This window comes from Lotus japonicus, chromosome 4, assembly GCF_012489685.1.
Source record: "Lotus japonicus ecotype B-129 chromosome 4, LjGifu_v1.2".
Classification (NCBI taxonomy): domain Eukaryota; kingdom Viridiplantae; phylum Streptophyta; class Magnoliopsida; order Fabales; family Fabaceae; genus Lotus; species Lotus japonicus.
In genome coordinates, this window is record NC_080044.1 from 36387682 (window position 1) to 36405730 (window position 18049).

The 18049-nt window shown below is 39.1% G+C and overlaps 4 protein-coding genes across 4 annotated transcripts; all 4 read right to left on the reverse strand.

The window, feature by feature from the left end:
• Window positions 1–138: 138 nt before the first annotated feature.
• Window positions 139–1552, reverse strand: LOC130712689 (uncharacterized). The gene is made up of 5 exons (XM_057562510.1): window positions 1501–1552; window positions 1187–1404; window positions 840–1097; window positions 481–738; window positions 139–429 (listed from the first exon to the last, which is right to left on the reverse strand). Exons 1-5 carry the CDS (start codon window positions 1550–1552, stop codon window positions 139–141), a joined length of 1077 nt encoding a protein of 358 aa, XP_057418493.1.
• A 15-nt stretch (window positions 1553–1567) lies between these two features.
• On the reverse strand, window positions 1568–2423 carry LOC130712690 (uncharacterized). The gene is made up of 4 exons (XM_057562511.1): window positions 2274–2423; window positions 1918–2185; window positions 1731–1818; window positions 1568–1622 (listed from the first exon to the last, which is right to left on the reverse strand). The coding sequence occupies exons 1-4, from the start codon at window positions 2421–2423 to the stop codon at window positions 1568–1570; spliced, it is 561 nt and encodes a 186-aa protein (XP_057418494.1).
• Window positions 2424–4551: 2128 nt separating this feature from the next.
• LOC130716069 (uncharacterized) lies at window positions 4552–9899 on the reverse strand. Its single transcript, XM_057566253.1, has 2 exons — window positions 7071–9899; window positions 4552–6616 (listed from the first exon to the last, which is right to left on the reverse strand). The coding sequence occupies exon 1, from the start codon at window positions 8592–8594 to the stop codon at window positions 7566–7568; it is 1029 nt and encodes a 342-aa protein (XP_057422236.1). The 5' UTR covers window positions 8595–9899; the 3' UTR covers window positions 4552–6616; window positions 7071–7565.
• Window positions 9900–14187: 4288 nt separating this feature from the next.
• LOC130712691 (uncharacterized) lies at window positions 14188–15246 on the reverse strand. The gene is made up of 2 exons (XM_057562512.1): window positions 14685–15246; window positions 14188–14378 (listed from the first exon to the last, which is right to left on the reverse strand). The coding sequence occupies exons 1-2, from the start codon at window positions 15244–15246 to the stop codon at window positions 14188–14190; spliced, it is 753 nt and encodes a 250-aa protein (XP_057418495.1).
• Between the last annotated feature and the right edge of the window lie 2803 nt (window positions 15247–18049).

The window sequence follows — 18049 nt, forward strand, 5'->3', positions numbered from 1 at the left end:
GGAGCGTTACTTTTGTGCATAGGGAGGTGGGAAAGGAGTTAGCATGCAGTGGTAGTCAGCAAAAGAGGACAATGCTTGTCTTGTCTGTCACACTATCAGTCCATCACACAGCTCTCTAAAGTCTATAGACTAAAGTACTCAGTCGGGTTGCTTCGGGTACCGATGGTAAATAATTCTGAAACCGGACCCGCCCGCTGTCAACCGTTTGAACCCTTTTCTCTCTACCCGTGGACCCGATAAACCGCCCAAATCCGCCCGTTTCACTTTTTCTACAGTCGGGTATAGCGGGTCCGGGTCGAAATGGATGTTTTGCTCACCCCTAAGATCAACAACAGATGAATTGGGAGAAGTAAGCCCAACAGGATCTCCAGCAACATTAAATTCCTCATTAAGGGGTCCTAATTTGAGGGTTAAAAAACAATAAGAAACCTAATAACAAACAAAACCAACATAACCAAGAATAGGGACATATAGCAAAACCTTAGCAAAACTGGATGATGATCCTTCAACATTACCACCAGAGCTAGGAGTTGTCAATAGCATGTACAGAGGGGAACCTTCTAACTGAGGATTGGCAATTTTAAACTGGGAAATCACATCAGGATCAGAACAGATTCTCTTCACCTTATATGATTGCTCAAACCAGGTATTAGAACTGTTGTCAACATCAACTTTGAATAAGAAAGTTTTATCAATCAAATCCAGAATCTCAGACGGCACCTGGGAATCGTTTGGGTCCTGATTGAATACAGAATAACATGTCAATAGTCCAATAACTTGTATTAAAAATTATTAGAAATAGAAAAAAAAGAAACACTAAACCTATGGCATTTCTCAACCAATTCAGCACATGGTTTATTCAGCAGATTGTGGGCCTCTTGGTCGAAAACAACAAATGTAGTAGAATCCTTTGAATCCATAACCCTGAGACGAATCTTGTACTTAGGAATTGCAGTAACTACATGGCAAACACATGCTTGACAAAAGTACATGTCTTCAGCGGGGTACACCTTTTTGTTACACTTGCAAGCAGGGTAGTACCAACTATTGTCGTCAGGGATAAATTTAACAGTGGCAAGGACAACGCAAACAGATTTCTAAAAACAACAAAAATAAAAAACTCAGTAAAATATCTAAACGTAAAGTCATCAATATGAAACACAGGAGAACGGAGGAAAAACCATACCTCGGCCAGGTCTTTGATCTGCTCAATGGTTTTCCTTTCATTTTGCCTAAGAAAATCTTCAGCTGGAGTCAGTTTTCCAGAATCATGAAGCTGAGTCAAAACTTGAGCAGAAGGATCATTAGTCTCAAAAAACCTTTCCCGAATAGGGCCAGCTTCATCAATAGTAGGATTAAAGAGAATCTTAGTAGCCCCATAAACATTTTGAATGCTAGGCTTTCCTGTGAATGAAGATTTAGCCGAAATTAAAAAAATCAGGAACCCTTCATTATTTATTTACGCAACAATTAAAACAAACGCAGAAAAAATATGAATACCTTTAGAAGGTTTAATCTTCGCAAATTGTACAACAACAACAACGTTAGTCATATCTCCAGACGCCAACTACCTAACGATTTCATCAACATATTTCCCAAAAAAAGCTGCCTCAACACGAACTCTGGCAACAAAGGAAAATCAACGACATATAAGACAACATGACATAATCTTGATGTCTGTTAATTTTAGTGTAATCTTGAAGAATGTTAAGGACCACTGTAAGACATACCCATCTTGATCAATTTCAAGTGTAATCCTCTTTTGAACTTTACCATGTTTTTCAAACTCCTGCTCCCCAGATGAGCCAGTTAGGATACCTATGACATATGGAATAAAAGACTAACTCAAGTTGGAGATCCAACATTAAAATGATTAACAAAAATATAAAAGGAAATTAATAGTAAGTAAACAATTACCAATAAGAAAGGATGTGTCTGGTTCTTTGAACACAACATCAGACAAAGCCATGAAGGAGAAAGGCTTTCCGGAAATGGAGGTGTTAGCCATGACCCTAACAATGGAATGCATCTGGAAATTTATCTTGTAAGGATGGCAGGTCGTCCTGAAATCACCTCCGTTTTCACAAACACCAAAAAAGGACATCTGATACACACGGCCCTCAGAGATCTGATTTTGGAATCGGTAAACCAAGGTTCGCCTAATGGTAGCATGTATTTTGAAACCCTGTAGAAAAAAAAGGAAAAAACATAAACATTACACACTTTCACAGAAGCCATGAAGATAATGAGGAAAAAATAGAGGGGAGATAAACCTTTGAATCCATTAAAACCATTTCCAAGGATGAAGGAAGCTTGGAACCAGAGTAGCTAGGTGTTAACCACAGCTGAATAACCTTCACAACGATGGTCCATGTATCTTTTGAAGCATCAATTTTGGAGACATCATCAACTCGAAGGGCCATTTCAAAAGGGATTGATGAGAGATTTTAACAAACCCTAAACAGACAATGCAAAATGGAATGAGTTTCATTGCATCAAAGAACATTGATTTATATAGAAAAATTTGAGGGGTAGAAACTCTTGGATTTCCTGAAGAACTCGAGGAAAATAATTTGAAACAAACAGAAAGTGGGAATGATAAACGATCATTGGGCACAAATAGAGAAAAACAAAATTGAAACTACCAAAATCCATTAATGAATATTGGGAACCAAGAAGGGGCGGCTGCACCATCAATGGAGAAGGGAGAATTCGAAAGATTCTAGGGAATTATGAATTAGGGTTGGAATGAAGAGAGAGAAGGCAAGGAATAAGGGGAAATTGAAGGAGTCGGATTAATGTGAGAGAGAGAAATCACTAAAAACGAATAAAATATTAGGGTAGAGATAGTGGGAGAGAGAAATGGGGTGAAGGAATGAATAAAAGTGAATAAAAAAATAAGGGCTGGTTAGTGGGAGAGAGAAATGGAATGAATGTTTGAATGAAAATGAATAAAATAATAAGGGGGGACACGTGTCAGTGTGTGGTGCAATGGGGGGTGGAAGAAAATATTGTAATTTATTCCTTGGAACGCGGATCTTGGAAAGAAAGATCATGAGCTGTTGGGATAGTTCGATACGTGTAAGCTTGTCCTAAATTAATGGCTACTCTCTTGACAAGCTTACACGTATCGAACTATCCCAACAGCTCATGATCTTTCTTTTCCTCGTTGACATTCAGAGCTTGGGATTTCTTTATCATCAATTTTATTATTTTATTAGCTTAGAAAGCCTATAAAAGGCCAGCCTTGTAGTGAGTTTGGAATTTCAATTCACCATCTGCACAATTGTTTCTTCCACTTACTTTATTTACGTAATTACGTTCCTCCTCTCTATGCCAAACATTTCTTCAATTTCTCTCAAACATTATATAATTACAGCTCCATATCTTGCCCGCCTCATGTTGTCCTAAGAGACTCCACCATGTAAGCATGAAATACACATGTTCTCATATTGACAACAACAAGAAATGAATCAACATACGGAAAACAGTCAACACCCAAGATCAAACAATCTATATATTATCATAATAATATTCTTATGTCGAAATATTTATTTAATAATTCCAAGGTCTTACAATTCTACCCCTCTTACAAAAGTTTCGACCTCGAAACTTAAGATTCAGAAAACAACTCGGGATACTACTCTTTCATCTTGTCCTCTAACTCCCAAGTCACGTCACCTGTGACTTGGTTCCAAATTTCTTTCACCAAAGGAACTTTCTTGTTCCTTAACTGCTTAATCCTACGTTCCTCGATCTTCATTGGCGTAACTTCAAAAGACAAGTTATCCCTAATTTGAACGTCATCCTCCTTCATAACATGCGAGGGGTCTGGTACGTACTTCCTTAGTTGTGACACATGCAACACGTCATGAATCTTCGATAGGAAAGGAGGTAGATCTATCCGATATCCTACAGCTCCAATTCGCTCCGTGATTTGATACGGTCCAATGAACTTAGGTGTCAATTTCTAATAGCGAATCTGCAAGTGTACAGATTGCCCGAAGTAATAAAAAGATCGAACCACAGGGATTGTGTACGTTTATACTCTAAATTAACTAAACTCGGAATGAAAGGACGTGAAAATAAAAATAAAAATAAAAATATGATTGATTGTTCGTAAGTAACTTAACTGCAATAAAATTAAATAAAGCAAATAACACGGTTGAAGTGTATTCAATTTAAAAGCGCGCTAGGGATCCTGATTTCATTAACCTTCTCCCTATGTATCTCTCCAATCAGTTATAATTATGAATCAAATTAAGTTTCAAGGTGCTAAGCCTAATTGTCCACTTATCAATTCCTTGCATAAGTGTCCCTTCCAATTAGTTAGTGATAGCTAATTCCTTAGTACCTAACCCTAATTAATCAGAGATAAAAGTTCAATTTAGTTCAGGCAAACACAAACAATTTGTTACCCTTATCCTTAAGGTGTAAAGACCCTTGCTCAATTCCTCCCCAAATCTCTAAATTCTACCAATTTTCCAATTGCATAGAAAATAGTACGACAAACTATTGCAATAGAAAGTATCAATTAAAATAGAGGAGAAATTCAAGAACTAAAATAGAAATCATAATCATAACTGAAACTTGGTTCAAAACATAGTTTAAAGGAAAACTAGATCAATCACCCTAACACTAACGAGTTTAGTCTGACATGCTCATAGAGCAATCACCAGAGAAATAAAAAAACCTATAATAATCAAATAGAGAACCAAAATTCTTCCTCTTCACGTTCCAGTACTGCTACCGTTCACGTTCATTCTGGTCTGCGTAACCTATTCTCCATTGAGACTCAATATATATTCCCTTTTTTTATTCTCAAATCCAATCTGTATTTTTAATAAAAAATTCAATCTGAATCCGTTCTGTTTCTTTCACGTGATTAAGACAAAAAACTTTCCCAACAACTCTGCCACGTGTCACAGCTCCATTGGCCGGAGCTTAAAGGGGCGTATTCCAGCGCTTCGCGGACTACAACCTTATCGTGGAACTCTCTTCTGATCACGCCACATGGCTGGGTTGGAAACAGCAGCCGTCAGATTTCCTTTGCGTGCATGGTAATTTCCGCGGACCATCGACGCCAGATCAGCTCCCCATTATTAATCCAAAAATCCTATTAAAATATAAATAAAAAAAACATAAAAATTATAGAAAAATAGTAAAAACACATAAAAATAATAAAATGCATGAAATAATCCTAAGGTGGCCTAGATTGACTAAAATACCATAAATAATATATCAAAATGCATAAAAATAAGCTAGAAAAGTAACTTAAACACCCGGGTCATCACACCCCTATACTCAACGGCAGCTTGCCCTCAAGCGGAAACTTAGGAAAGCTTGTCCTCAAGCACAAAATAAATCAATTCCAAATCAATTGCCAGCACTTTCAAAACACAAGATACACACCAAACAAATAAAGCTAAGATCATGAGCATACTAGTTAAGAGAAATAAGGAATCAAGTCCAGAGAAAATGAAATCAATAAGACAATGAGACTCAGAGTTCACATCAAAACTCACAAATTTAATCATTAATCGTCAATTATTTAGTGCATCTGACAGTACAAACACTATGTTTCGGTTCTGATAATCAATTAAATCAAGATCAAACAGTGTCATGCTATGCAACAAGAAAGAGATTCTCACAGGTTGTAACTTGGCCAAGGTGTAACTTTAGGTAGGATAGGAAAAGGATAAAGCAAGGTTACACAAACAGACAGTTAAGTGATCTATTTGTTCTTTCAATTCAGAGCATTCATTTAAAGTACTCAAGGTTCTCTCTCTCTTCTCCTCTTTTGATTTGCAAACTTTTTTTTTTTCATTCTTTTTCTTTCTTTTCATTTTTCATCATTTTTTTTTCAAGCACTTTGCTTCATTTTAAATGCACACTAGGAGAGAGTGGGAACCTATTCACATAATTTTTTTTGTTGCTCCATTCATAATTCAGATCACTTAACAGTTCACAAATATTTCCAAAGTTAGGGACCAAGAAAATTCACATTTAGGCTCAACTTGGGCAACTAAGGAATAACTGAAACAAAGTCTGAAGGCCATCAAGAATGCCTAATAATCTCTTAACAAATCACAAGCATAACAATATCAAACCGACATGCATTTCAAAACAGAACCAAACATGTGCAAGCAAGTCAGGAATCATCAGAGATCACTCATCACTCAGCAAAAATAAGGGGTAAAGAGATGAACCCCAGTGAACTCCTATCAACAATATCCATTGAAAACACCACTCAGTCCTAAAATTCACTTACTTCTCTCAATAATATGTCATTTCCAATACATTAACTCCACATGTGTATCACAATTTTCATAAAAAACAAGGCATAGATTCAGAATTGAAATCACTTGAGTAGTCAAATACAAAGGTAAAATGACTAAGGAATAAAAGCATGTGCAGAACTAGTGTGTGCAACAAAATGTAAAATGCATGATCATGCAATTACTTGAGAGTAATTAATGAAGAGAAACTCCCTGTACTCAATTTCTTTGCAGAAAGTGATAGCACCAAGATTGTCAGCTGCGACCTCCAGCTCAATTTCAATCATGTAAAATTCTTGGTCCTCCTTCCTCTTACTTTTGAGCTTGCTAGCTGTCATCTGCAAAATAACCAAGACAATCGCAACACACACTTCACATTAGTACAAGAAAATTTATCAGTTCCAAGCATAAACACCTTTCATTTCTGAGTCAAACACCGCCATAAACTTTGAATCCAAAGCCAACCTGTCCCCTCTACTCAGACTTCAAAGAGACATTTCATTGAACATACGGTGGTGGCAACAAAACAGAACATTCCAGCTCTCAAAACTCACCCATCTCAGCATGCAACACTCTCAAACCACCATTCTCTAACCCAACAATGAAATCTCAGTTTTTTTTTTTTTTTTCAGAAAACAGAAACAACAATTTCATTGAGGACTTTCATCGAACAGTTCATATATAACAAAATTTAACTTCAAAGTCATGGAAATTGGAACCCAAATCCAGAGTGGAAACAAAAAATTCGTGTGAAACAAAAAATTTGAAGCACCAAAGTTGGGGTTACGGTACCTTTTAAGGGAAGGAAGATGAAGTAAATAAGAAAATAGTGATGATGGCAGCAAGAAACAGTGGACGTAAGTGTAATGCTTTAGAGAATGGGGATGGGAAATTGTTCTCGAACAAGACAATGGAGCTAGAATACTCCAGAATAAAACTTGGAATAATATGAAAAGTGAAGACGCACACAAGGTGCTCTTTTTTTTTTTTAGACCGCGCAATTGCACCACGCAATACTGGAATTGGCGCGAGTTTCGCGCAAAAATTTCCAGAGTTGAGTTCTTTGGTGCAAATGCACCGTAAAACACAGGAATCTGCGCGAGTTTCATGCAGAAAATTACAGTTTTTTTTTTTTCAACTACTAATACTAATAATAAAATCATACTAAAATTGAAAATGCGAGTAAAAATAAGAAAAACTTACTCTACTAAGCTAAATTTTATTTGGGTTGTCTCCCAATAAGCACAATGTTATAGTCCTTGTTAGACTCTTCTCGACCAAGAATCTCTATCCGGGGTTTACCCCATAGTGCATTGCACTTCCAGGATCCTTGAACTCAGCAAACATTTTCACCATGTTCTTGCAAGCAATCTCAAAAGCATGAACACAGTTATTCAATTTAGAGTTAAAAGGGATAGGAGGTTTCTCATCTTTCTTATGTTTTGGCTTCCATATGAAGGATTCTCCTTTCGCTTTCTCCTCTTTCCGCTCCATGTTGGCCACAACGCTTTCAACATGAACTGGTTCAGCTTGATTTCCCAGGTTCTCCTCCTTCTGCTCTGAGTTGACAACCATGCTCATTGAGTAGATTTTCTCAGTTTGGTCGCTCTGCGTGTTTTTCTTTTTCTTCTTATTTGATGCTCCAGCTTTTTCTTTAAGGAAGAACTGCTTCAACTTCTCATCACTCCACTCGTCCATCATCTCTACCAAGAATGCATCATTCTTCTCAATTTGCTTTGGCTTCAGGTCAAATATGGTGAAAGTGATTTTCTCATCAGCTACCCTTAAAGATATTGTTCCTTTTCCCACATTTATTTTCGCTTGTGAAGTGGCTAGGAACGGTCTTCCCATAATCAATGGTATTTTAGAGTCCTCGTCCATATCAATTATCACAAAATCCACCGGGAACTCAAACTCTCCTACTCTCACTAGAACATCTTCAACAACTCCCCAAGGGGTCACCATGGAGCGGTCTGCTAGTTGAAGCATCATCATTGTTGGTTTCAGCTCTCCAACATTAAGTCGCTCAAACATTGATAGGGGCATTAAGTTGACGCTTGCCCCCAAATCACATAAAGCTCTCACTTCCTTTGAAGCCCCAAAATTAACAGGTAGAGTGAAACTACCTGGGTCCTTTCGTTTTGGTGGAAGCTTCCTTTGCAAAATAGCGCTACACTCCTCAGTCAGCTCAACGATATCATTCTCTTCACTCAAGCTCCTTTTCTTAGAGAGTATCTCCTTCATGAACTTGGCATATTGAGGCATCTTTTCTAAAACTTCAGAGAATGGGAGGTCTACACGCAACTTTTTAAACATAGAAACAAACTTGGAGAATTGCTTCTCCAACCTCCTCTTTGCTATGTTAGTGGGGAAATGGGGAAAAGGAACTTTTGTAAACTTATTATTTTATAAATCTACTTTTCTCTCTTTCACTAACCTATCTTCACTCTGTTCTTTTTCCTTACTTATCACTTCAGATTCACTTTTATTCCCAGTCTCACTCTTATTCTTTTCATTATCTTTTTTCTTTTCAATTTGATGCATAACTTTTCCACTTCTTAGAGTAACAGCAGAAATATTCTCTCTAGGATTAGGCACAGTGTTACTAGGAAACATACCTGGAGATCTCTCAGATAATTGTTTGGAAATTTGACCGACCTGATTCTCCAAATTTTTTATTGAAGCCTCCTGATTTTTGAAGTTATTTCTGGATTCATTTATGAAGCTATCTGTGGACACCTGAAGCTTGCTAGTAGCTTGGGCCAGTTCTCCCACAATTTCTTCTAAGCTCTTTTTCCCACTTCCTTGCTCTTGCGAGGGTTGAGGTTTTTGATCTTGACCATAACTCCTTTGATTAGAGTACTCCCTTGAATTTCCAGACTTGTCTTGATCTCTCCATGAAAAGTTAGGGTGATTCCTCCAACCCGGATTATAAGTATTTGAGTAAGGGTTGTTTTAAGGATTACCCATTGCCTTCACTTCCTCATCAAATGCAACATCTTCAGCACTCAGTTTGCGACCATCTAAACGTTGTACTATTGCATCCATCTTTTGTGACAACTTCCTATTGGAGGCGAGAACATCATCATTTGTTCCAACTTCATGCACACGTTCCCGGTTCTCCCTATCATAATCTGACTGTGAAGATCTAGTGGCCAAATTGTCGATGATCTCAAGAGCTCTGTGTGCAGGCAATGAATCAAATGCACTATTAGCTGCTGCGTCCAACATACCTCTTGCGTACTCACGCAATGATGAGTAGAATTTGTCCACTTGTTCACCAGCAGAAACATTATGACCTGGACACTTCCTCAGAAGTTCTTGGAACCGCTCCCAAGCCTCATACAAATTTTCAGATTTGCTCTGTTTAAATGCATAAATTTCCTGCTTCGCCTTTCTGATGCGTGTGGATGGAAAGAATTTGGCGATAAATTTTTCCGCCAAGTCCTCCCATGTTCGAATGCTGTTAGGGGGTTGTGACCTCAACCAATCTTCTGCAGCATCCTTCAAAGTGTAGTGAAAAAGAATCATCCGGACTGTATCCAAGCTGACTTCACGCCTTTTCAGAGACTCACAATGTCTGGTGAATTTGTCCATGTGAGCATGCGGATCCTCAGTAGCTTTACCTCCAAACTGATGCTGGCTCACCAACTGAATATAATGATGTGGAATCTGAAAGTTGTCTGGGATGTCTGCTGGAAGGACAACGCTGCCCTCATATGTATAGCTCATACGAGGGGCAGTGATTTCCCTCAATGGTCTCTGAGCATCACGTTCAGCTTCTTCTTCTTTCTGGCGAAGAATCCGAGCTTCAACTTCAGCTTCCACTCTCGCTTCATACTCAGCTCGATTTCTCGCTTCAGCTTGTGCTTCTTCCATTGCAGCGGTAGCTTTGGCTTGACCCTTCTTCTTCCTCTGTTGTGCACGATTAGATCGACAAGTTCTTTCGATTTCTGGATCAAACAACAAAGATTCAGGACTAATTGTACCTCGCATGCACTAACAAACAGAAGTTAGTAATACCCGCACAAGAGAATTAAAGTAAAAATCCTAACAAATAAGAAAAATTAGAGAATAAACTAAACACAATCCCCGGCAACGGCGCCAAAAACTTAATAACGAATCTGCAAGTGTACAGATTGCCCGAAGTAATAAAAAGATCGAACCACAGGGATTGTGTACGTTTATACTCTAAATTAACTAAACTCGGAATGAAAGGACGTGAAAATAAAAATAAAAATAAAGATATGATTGATTGTTCGTAAGTAACTTAACTGCAATAAAATTAAAGAAAGCAAATAACACGGTTGAAGTGTATTCAATTTAAAAGGCGCGCTAGGGATCCTGATTTCATTAACCTTCTTCTCCCTATGTATCTCTCCAATCAGTTATAATTATGAATCAAATTAAGTTTCAAGGTGCTAAGCCTAATTGTCCACTTATCAATTCCTTGCATAAGTGTCCCTTCCAATTAGTTAGTGATAGCTAATTCCTTAGTACCTAATCCTAATTAATCAGAGATAAAAGTTCAATTTAGTTCAGGCAAACACAAACAATTTGTTACCCTTATCCTTAAGGTGTAAAGACCCTTGCTCAATTCCTCCCCAAATCCCTAAATTCTACCAATTTTCCAATTGCATAGAAAATAGTACGACAAACTATTGCAATAGAAAGTATCAATTAAAATAGAGGAGAAATTCAAGAACTAAAATAGAAATCATAATCATAACTGAAACTTGGTTCAAAACATAGTTTAAAGGAAAACTAGATCAATCACCCTAACACTAACGAGTTTAGTCTGACATGGTCATAGAGCAATCACCAGAGAAAGAAAAAAACCTATAATAATCAAATAGAGAACCAAAATTCTTCCTCTTCACGTTCCAGTACTGCTGCCGTTCACGTTCATTCTGGTCTGCGTAACCTATTCTCCATTGAGACTCAATATATATTCCCTTTTTTTATTCTCAAATCCAATCTGTATTTTTAATAAAAAAATTCAATCTGAATCCGTTCTGTTTCTTTCACGTGATTAAGACAAAAAACTTTCCCAACAACTCTGCCACGTGTCACAGCTCCATTGGCCGGAGCTTAAAGGGGCGTATTCCAGCGCTTCGCGGACTACAACCTTATCATGGAACTCTCTTCTGATCACGCCACATGGCTGGGTTGGAAACAGCAGCCGTCAGATTTCCTTTGCGTGCATGGTAATTTCCGCGGACCATCAACGCCAGATCAGCTCCCCATTATTAATCCAAAAATCCTATTAAAATATAAATAAAAAAACATAAAAATTATAGAAAAATAGTAAAAACACATAAAAATAATAAAATGCATGAAATAATCCTAAGGTGGCCTAGATTGACTAAAATACCATAAATAATATATCAAAATGCATAAAAATAAGCTAGAAAAGTAACTTAAACGCCCGGGTCATCAATTTCCTCGACTTTATTGCTCTTCCAACTCTGGTAGTCGGTGTTACACGGAGAAACATGTAGTCTCCCGCCTCGAACTCCAACTCCCTTCGTTGATTATCTGCATAACTCTTCTGCCTGCTTTGCGAGGTTCTCATCTTTGCTTGAATCTGCTTCACATTCTCGGTCGTCTGTTGCACCATTTCTGGTCCGACAAGGAGATGTTCCCCGTCTTGGAACCAACACAAAGAAGTTCTACATCGACGCCCATACAAAGCCTCATAAGGTGCCATTCCGATTCTAGCATGAAAATTGTTGTTGTATGTGAATTCAATCAATGGCAATAACTCGTCCCAACTCTCCTGGTTGTCTAACACACAAGCTCGCAACAAATCTTCTAGTGACTGAATTGTTCTTTCTGTCTGCCCATCCGTCTGAGGGTGATAAGCAGAACTCAACCTCAACTTCGTGCCAAGAGCTTCATGCAATGCCTTCTAAAAACGCGAAGTAAACTTTGGGTCTCGGTCGGACACAATGCTTGAAGGTACTCCATGAAGCCGTACGATCTCAGCAACGTATACTTTCGCAAGTTGTTCCACATTGTACGTCGTCTTTATTGGCAAGAAATGTGCTGACTTAGTCAAGCGATCCACGATCACCCATATCGAATCCAATCTCTTCTTTGTAGGTGGTAGGGATACCACGAAATACATGAAGATACTATCCCATTTCCATTCCGGCACATCTAGTGATTGCATCATTCCCGCAGGCTTTTGGTGTTCCACTTTTGCTTTATGACAAGTCAGACATGCCGCCACAAACTCCGCCACATGCTTCTTCATTCCTGACCACCAGAAGTTAAGCTTAAGATCTTGGTACATCATAGTTGCTCCAGGATGAATACTTAAACGACTCTTGTGACCCTTATTGAGAATCAACCTCCTCAACTCCTCGTCATATGGTACACATACCCTCCCTTTGCAGCGCAAGATGTCGTTAGCTCCTACTTCGAAATCAGGTGCTTTCCCCAACACTATCATGCTTCTTTTCTCGACCAACTCTTCATCCAACAGTTGCTTTTGCTTGATCTCTCCCAACAAATCACTTGTTACTATCACCATACCAAAACTTAGCTTACCAGGCGCCACCTTCATGCCTAAGCTGAAATCACGAAAGGTCTCAATCATTTCCAATTCCTTGATCATTAGGGATGACACATGAATCGTCTGGCGACTCAAGGCATCCGCCACCACAGTAGCTGTTCCCGAATGATACAACAGAGAAAAATCGTAATCCTTGATGAAGTCCATTCAACGCCTTTGTCTCATATTCAGGTCTTTTTGATCGAATAGGTACTTCAAGCTGTTATTGTCACTAAACATAGTGAAAGTACATCCATACAAGTAATGCCTCAAAATCTTAAGTGCAAAAACTATGGTAGCCAACTCCAAATCATGCGTAGGGTAATTTCGCTCACGTGTCTTCAATTTCCTTGATGCATAAGCCACAACTTTCCGATGTTGCATCAACACACAACCCAAACCTTGATATGACGCATCACAATACACTTCATAAGGTTCTTCTTTTTGCGGTAAGGTTAAAACTGGTGCAGTCGTCAAACGCTTCTTCATCTCTTGAAAAATTTCTTCACAATCTTTGGTCCATGCGAATGGTTGGTTCTTACGAGTGAGCTTCGTCTATGGCCCTGCAATCTTGGCAAAGCCTTCGATGAATCGTCGATAGTAACCAGCCAATCCCACAAAACTCCTTATGTTAGTCGCAGTTTTCGGACGCTCCCAAGCAGTGACAACTTCCACCTTACTGGGATCTACAACAATACCTTCCTTTGAGATAACGTGCCCCAGACTTCACTTCCTCCATCCAAAACTCACACTTTGCTGCATTCTCTTACAAGGCTTTCTCACGGAGAACCTTAAGGACCTATCGTAAATGTTCTTCATGCTCCTTGTGGTCCTTCGAATAGATTAGAATATCGTCAATGAAAACCACCACGAAACGATCCAAGAACGGATGGAAGATTTTATTCATGTAGTCCATGAATACGACATGAGCATTTGTAACTCCAAAAGGCATCACCAAGTACTCGTAGTGTCCATAGCGTGTCCCAAATGCGGTCTTTTGAATATCCTCATCTTTGACTCTTATTTGATGGTATCCATACCTCAAGTCGATCTTCGAGAAAATGGCAGCACCTCTCAATTGATCCATCAAGTCGTCGATCCTTGGCAAGGGATATCGATTCTTAATCGTGACCTTGTTCAATTTTCAATAGTCAACACATAGTCGTGACCGTCCATCCTTCTTTTTCACAAGCAGCACTAGCGCACCCCAAGGCGACACGCTAGGTCGTATGAACCCTTTCTTGGTTAAGTCCTCGAGTTGACTCTTTAGCTCGCTTAATTCCGCCGGTGCCATACGATAATGTGCAATTGATATAGGTCCGGTGCCTGGGACCACATCGATAGTAAATTCTATGTCTCTGACTGGGGTATTCCAGGAACATCCTCGGGAAAAACATCTTCGAAGTCTTGCACGACTTCTACTCCTTGCACTCCATTTGTCTTAGCATCCACCACAGTAGTCGCCAAGAGAGATCTCAAAGCTCCTTCTTTCAAAGAGAGCTTCGAAAAGTAAGTATTCAAGAACTCTGCGAGTCCGGGGTCTGGGAGTATTACCATCTTATTGGCGCAATCAAACAACACATGGTTGTGAGACATCCAATCCATGCCTATGATTACATCCAATCCTTTGAGGGGTAAGCAGATTAGGTTAGCTACAAACGTCTAATCGAGGTATGTCCAAGGACACTCCAAGCATGCAGTATTTGTTTTAAGGCTTTTAGAAGCAGGGATTGATACTATTAGGTTGAATGGTAACTTCGACATTGTTAGCTTTAACTTCGTTGCACAAGCTATGTCAATAAACAAGTGTGTTGCACCCGAATCAAAAAGCACGATAAGAGAATTACCTGCAATCTCACAAGCACTGCGGATCAAGCCATCAGCTGCCTCAGTCTCAGCTCCATCAATCATATAGACTCTTGCCCTAGTCGTAGGTCGTTGAGCTCTAGCAGCATTCACAGCAGCTTCGACTTTAGGAACCCTGCAATCCCTGGCAGTATGACCTGGCTTATTGCAATTCCAACATGTCGGGGGTCTGTCAGGACATTGATTAGCATAATGCCCTTTCTTGTTGCACTTGAAACAGGTCACATTCTCGCGATCGATTGCAGGAGTATTACCATTTCCCCCAGAGGGTCGAGAGGACCCAAAAGTTGTTCCCTTTCCTTGAGGACGTTGGTACGACTTCTTTTGGTAGTTCTTGCCCTTGTCATTTCTGCCTTGATCAGTCCTAGCTGGACCTCCACTTCCTTGATTCGACTTGTTCTGACCCTGGTACTTGTTCCTTTGATTGTAAATCGCCTCAACTACCTTAGTCTTTTCCACCAGCACTTGATAACGATTCAGCCCAAGCGGTTGCACCGCTCTCTGCAGCTCATAGCTCAAACCATCGATAAAGCGTTCACACATGTACCCTTCATCAACCTACCCCCTGAAGTAGCGAAAATGTTTCGCCAGGGACTCCAACTTAGCAGCATACTCCGCCACAGTCATTCCTCCTTGGCGAAGTCTCAGAAATTGTGCCTCCTTGGAAGCCCTTGCACTAGCCGGGAAGTACTTCTCTAGGAAAGCCACACGAAAAGACTCCCAAGTGACAGCTTGTTGGTTAGCTTCCATCATAGCTCGGGCCCCACGCCACAAATTCTCAGCTTCTCTGATCAGCAGATAGGTCGCATAATCCACCCTAGTTGCCATTGGCGTTCGCAGAAAGGTGAAAATCTTCTCTAGTTCTTGGAGCCATTGGTCAGCTTGCTCCGAATCAAAACCTCCCAAGAACTTCGACGGATCTTGACGCTTGAAATCATTCAGACCCCTGGTCTGAGTAGCAGCTTGTTCTCGTTCCTCTTGTTGTGCTCGACGAGCAGCCTCTTCAACTTGGCGTTGAGTTGCCAACGCAGCAGCAACAGCACGCTGAGTTTCAGCTTCATCTCTAGCAGCAGCTTGGTTCACTTGTTGTACCATGAGGGCAGTTAGGTTTGTTATCGCATTCTTTACTTGGTTCATGTTGTTCTGGCCTTGCATCTCGTTGGGTTGTGGATATCTCCTTTCCCTGTTTTTATGGACAGTTCAAACCACAAGAGATAACTTGGTCAGAACAACAAGAGGGTTTTATATATATATTCGACCACTATGTATAAATATCAGGTTCTTCACTAGCAAACAACATTCAAACAGCAGCGACCAACTGACTCTTCTTTCGATTAACACCCCATCAATCGATCTCAGAGTTCAAACATCTTAAGCAAACAAGTCTACCCAAAGAGCACTGGTTATCTCAACCAATGCTCTGATACCACAAATATAACGCCCCAATTTCTAAACCGAAGATCACATTAGTAACCCAAACAAATATGGGGACTAACTCGGGTTTTTTTTTCTATTTCCAAAAGGTGATGATTTTCGAAAACACAAAGCCCACTATCACCCACGCAATGGCCCGAGAAGTTCCCAGGTAATTTGGTCGGGCGCAATGCCTCATTGAAAGCACTCCTTACCGAGACAGAACAACCCGAGTTCTTTCTTGAACTCAAATGAGGTTTTTCCAATATCATTTTCAAATCATTTTCAAAATCGATTCTTTTCTCTTCCAAGTTCAAATCTCGTCGGTTGCTTTTATCTTATTCAATCCAAAACCTTATCATTTAGTTTATTTTTAAAATCTTATCCGATATCGATATTCAAAATTTAAACGAGATTGTGACAATCATAATAATATAAAATAACCCGATAAAACCTAATTAAAAACCGCTAGCTTAAAACCCAAATAAAAATATCGACGTACGACAAAAAAAACCATGGTTTAAAATGAAATCCATAAATAAAAGTTATGTTCTTCAACCAATCAGCCCAAGAACCTCACGCAAGTGTCGATCTTTTGTGTCGCCACGTCAACAATCCACACCCAACTTGTCGCTCTCGAGAGGTCAATTTCCACCACTTGGCTCTCCATGGTCTAAAGCGTTAAACACCCACATATTCAAGTAACAAACATAGGTTAGTCTCAAAAATTCAAAATCAAACAAGATAACAAATTTCAAATTCAAAGATTAAAGATAAGATAACAAATTTCAAATTCAAAATTAAAGATAAGATAACAACAAATTAAAAGTCATATCCTTATCATTTAACAACAAACTTCATAACTTCAATTTTAAGGATAGAAAATTAACAACTTATCAACTATTCAAAAACATACTACACGAAATTAAAGAGGAAATTAGGGTTAGTCCTAATGCGTATATGCTTCTTCTACCAACATGGATCGATCAGGCCTCACAATGCTAGACGACTTCGTCGTCAAGTAATTCAAAACACCTCGAAAGGTGGGACAACGGTGGGACAGTTACCACCATGTTGCCACTTCAAATCAAACCCTAATGCTCAAGTTACCAACAAGGTGACCCACGACCACACTCATACTTCAACAAAGTGTCATTTTCAAATTTGATACAACAAGGTAATGATATTCCAATTTACGACATCTTTCAACAATTAATCCATATCATAGTCATGTCATAAATCAAAATACAGTAACATGCATACAATTAAGCAACAAGACGCCTTAAAATATTCATCTCACATATCATGCAAAGAGGGAAGAATTAAAGTCATGCAAACTCACGCACTAATAAAAAGACTACCCTTACCTCCTCAAGTTATATTGCATGTGACGACAAACCTGCCAAAAGAGAATATAAACGTCATTAATAAAGATTTTTATTCAAGCAACTACCCCCTCCCTAAGGCGCCAAACTCGCGGCCACTACAAGGAAGGAGGAAAAGATTTTTTCTCTTTTGTTTGCAAACCCGATTTCAAAACCCTAGCCCCTTTATGACCCAAAACATCTTTCTTAAATAAAAGTTTGGATCTTTTAACAAATTGAGCAAAAAAAACAGAGAGATTGCTCCTCTCTAGGTTTTACTTTTTTGTAAAAGTTCATAAGAGGCATGCTTAAATGAAATCTTACGAAAGATGCTTGGTTTAAGCCTAGGAGACAAAACATCTAACCTTGGAGTGAGGATGAAGTTAACATGAGTCTACCAATTTGAGAGGGGAGTTTCGGCCAAAGGGGGAGAGCTCTAAGGTATTAGAAGTCTCAAGTGTTTTTGTTTTTGGGTGAAAGAATCAACTACTGTGGTTATGTGACTTTTGCCTTCAGTTAATGCTCTATTTATAGAAGAGATTTAACTAACCTTCCCCTACTGAAAGGCT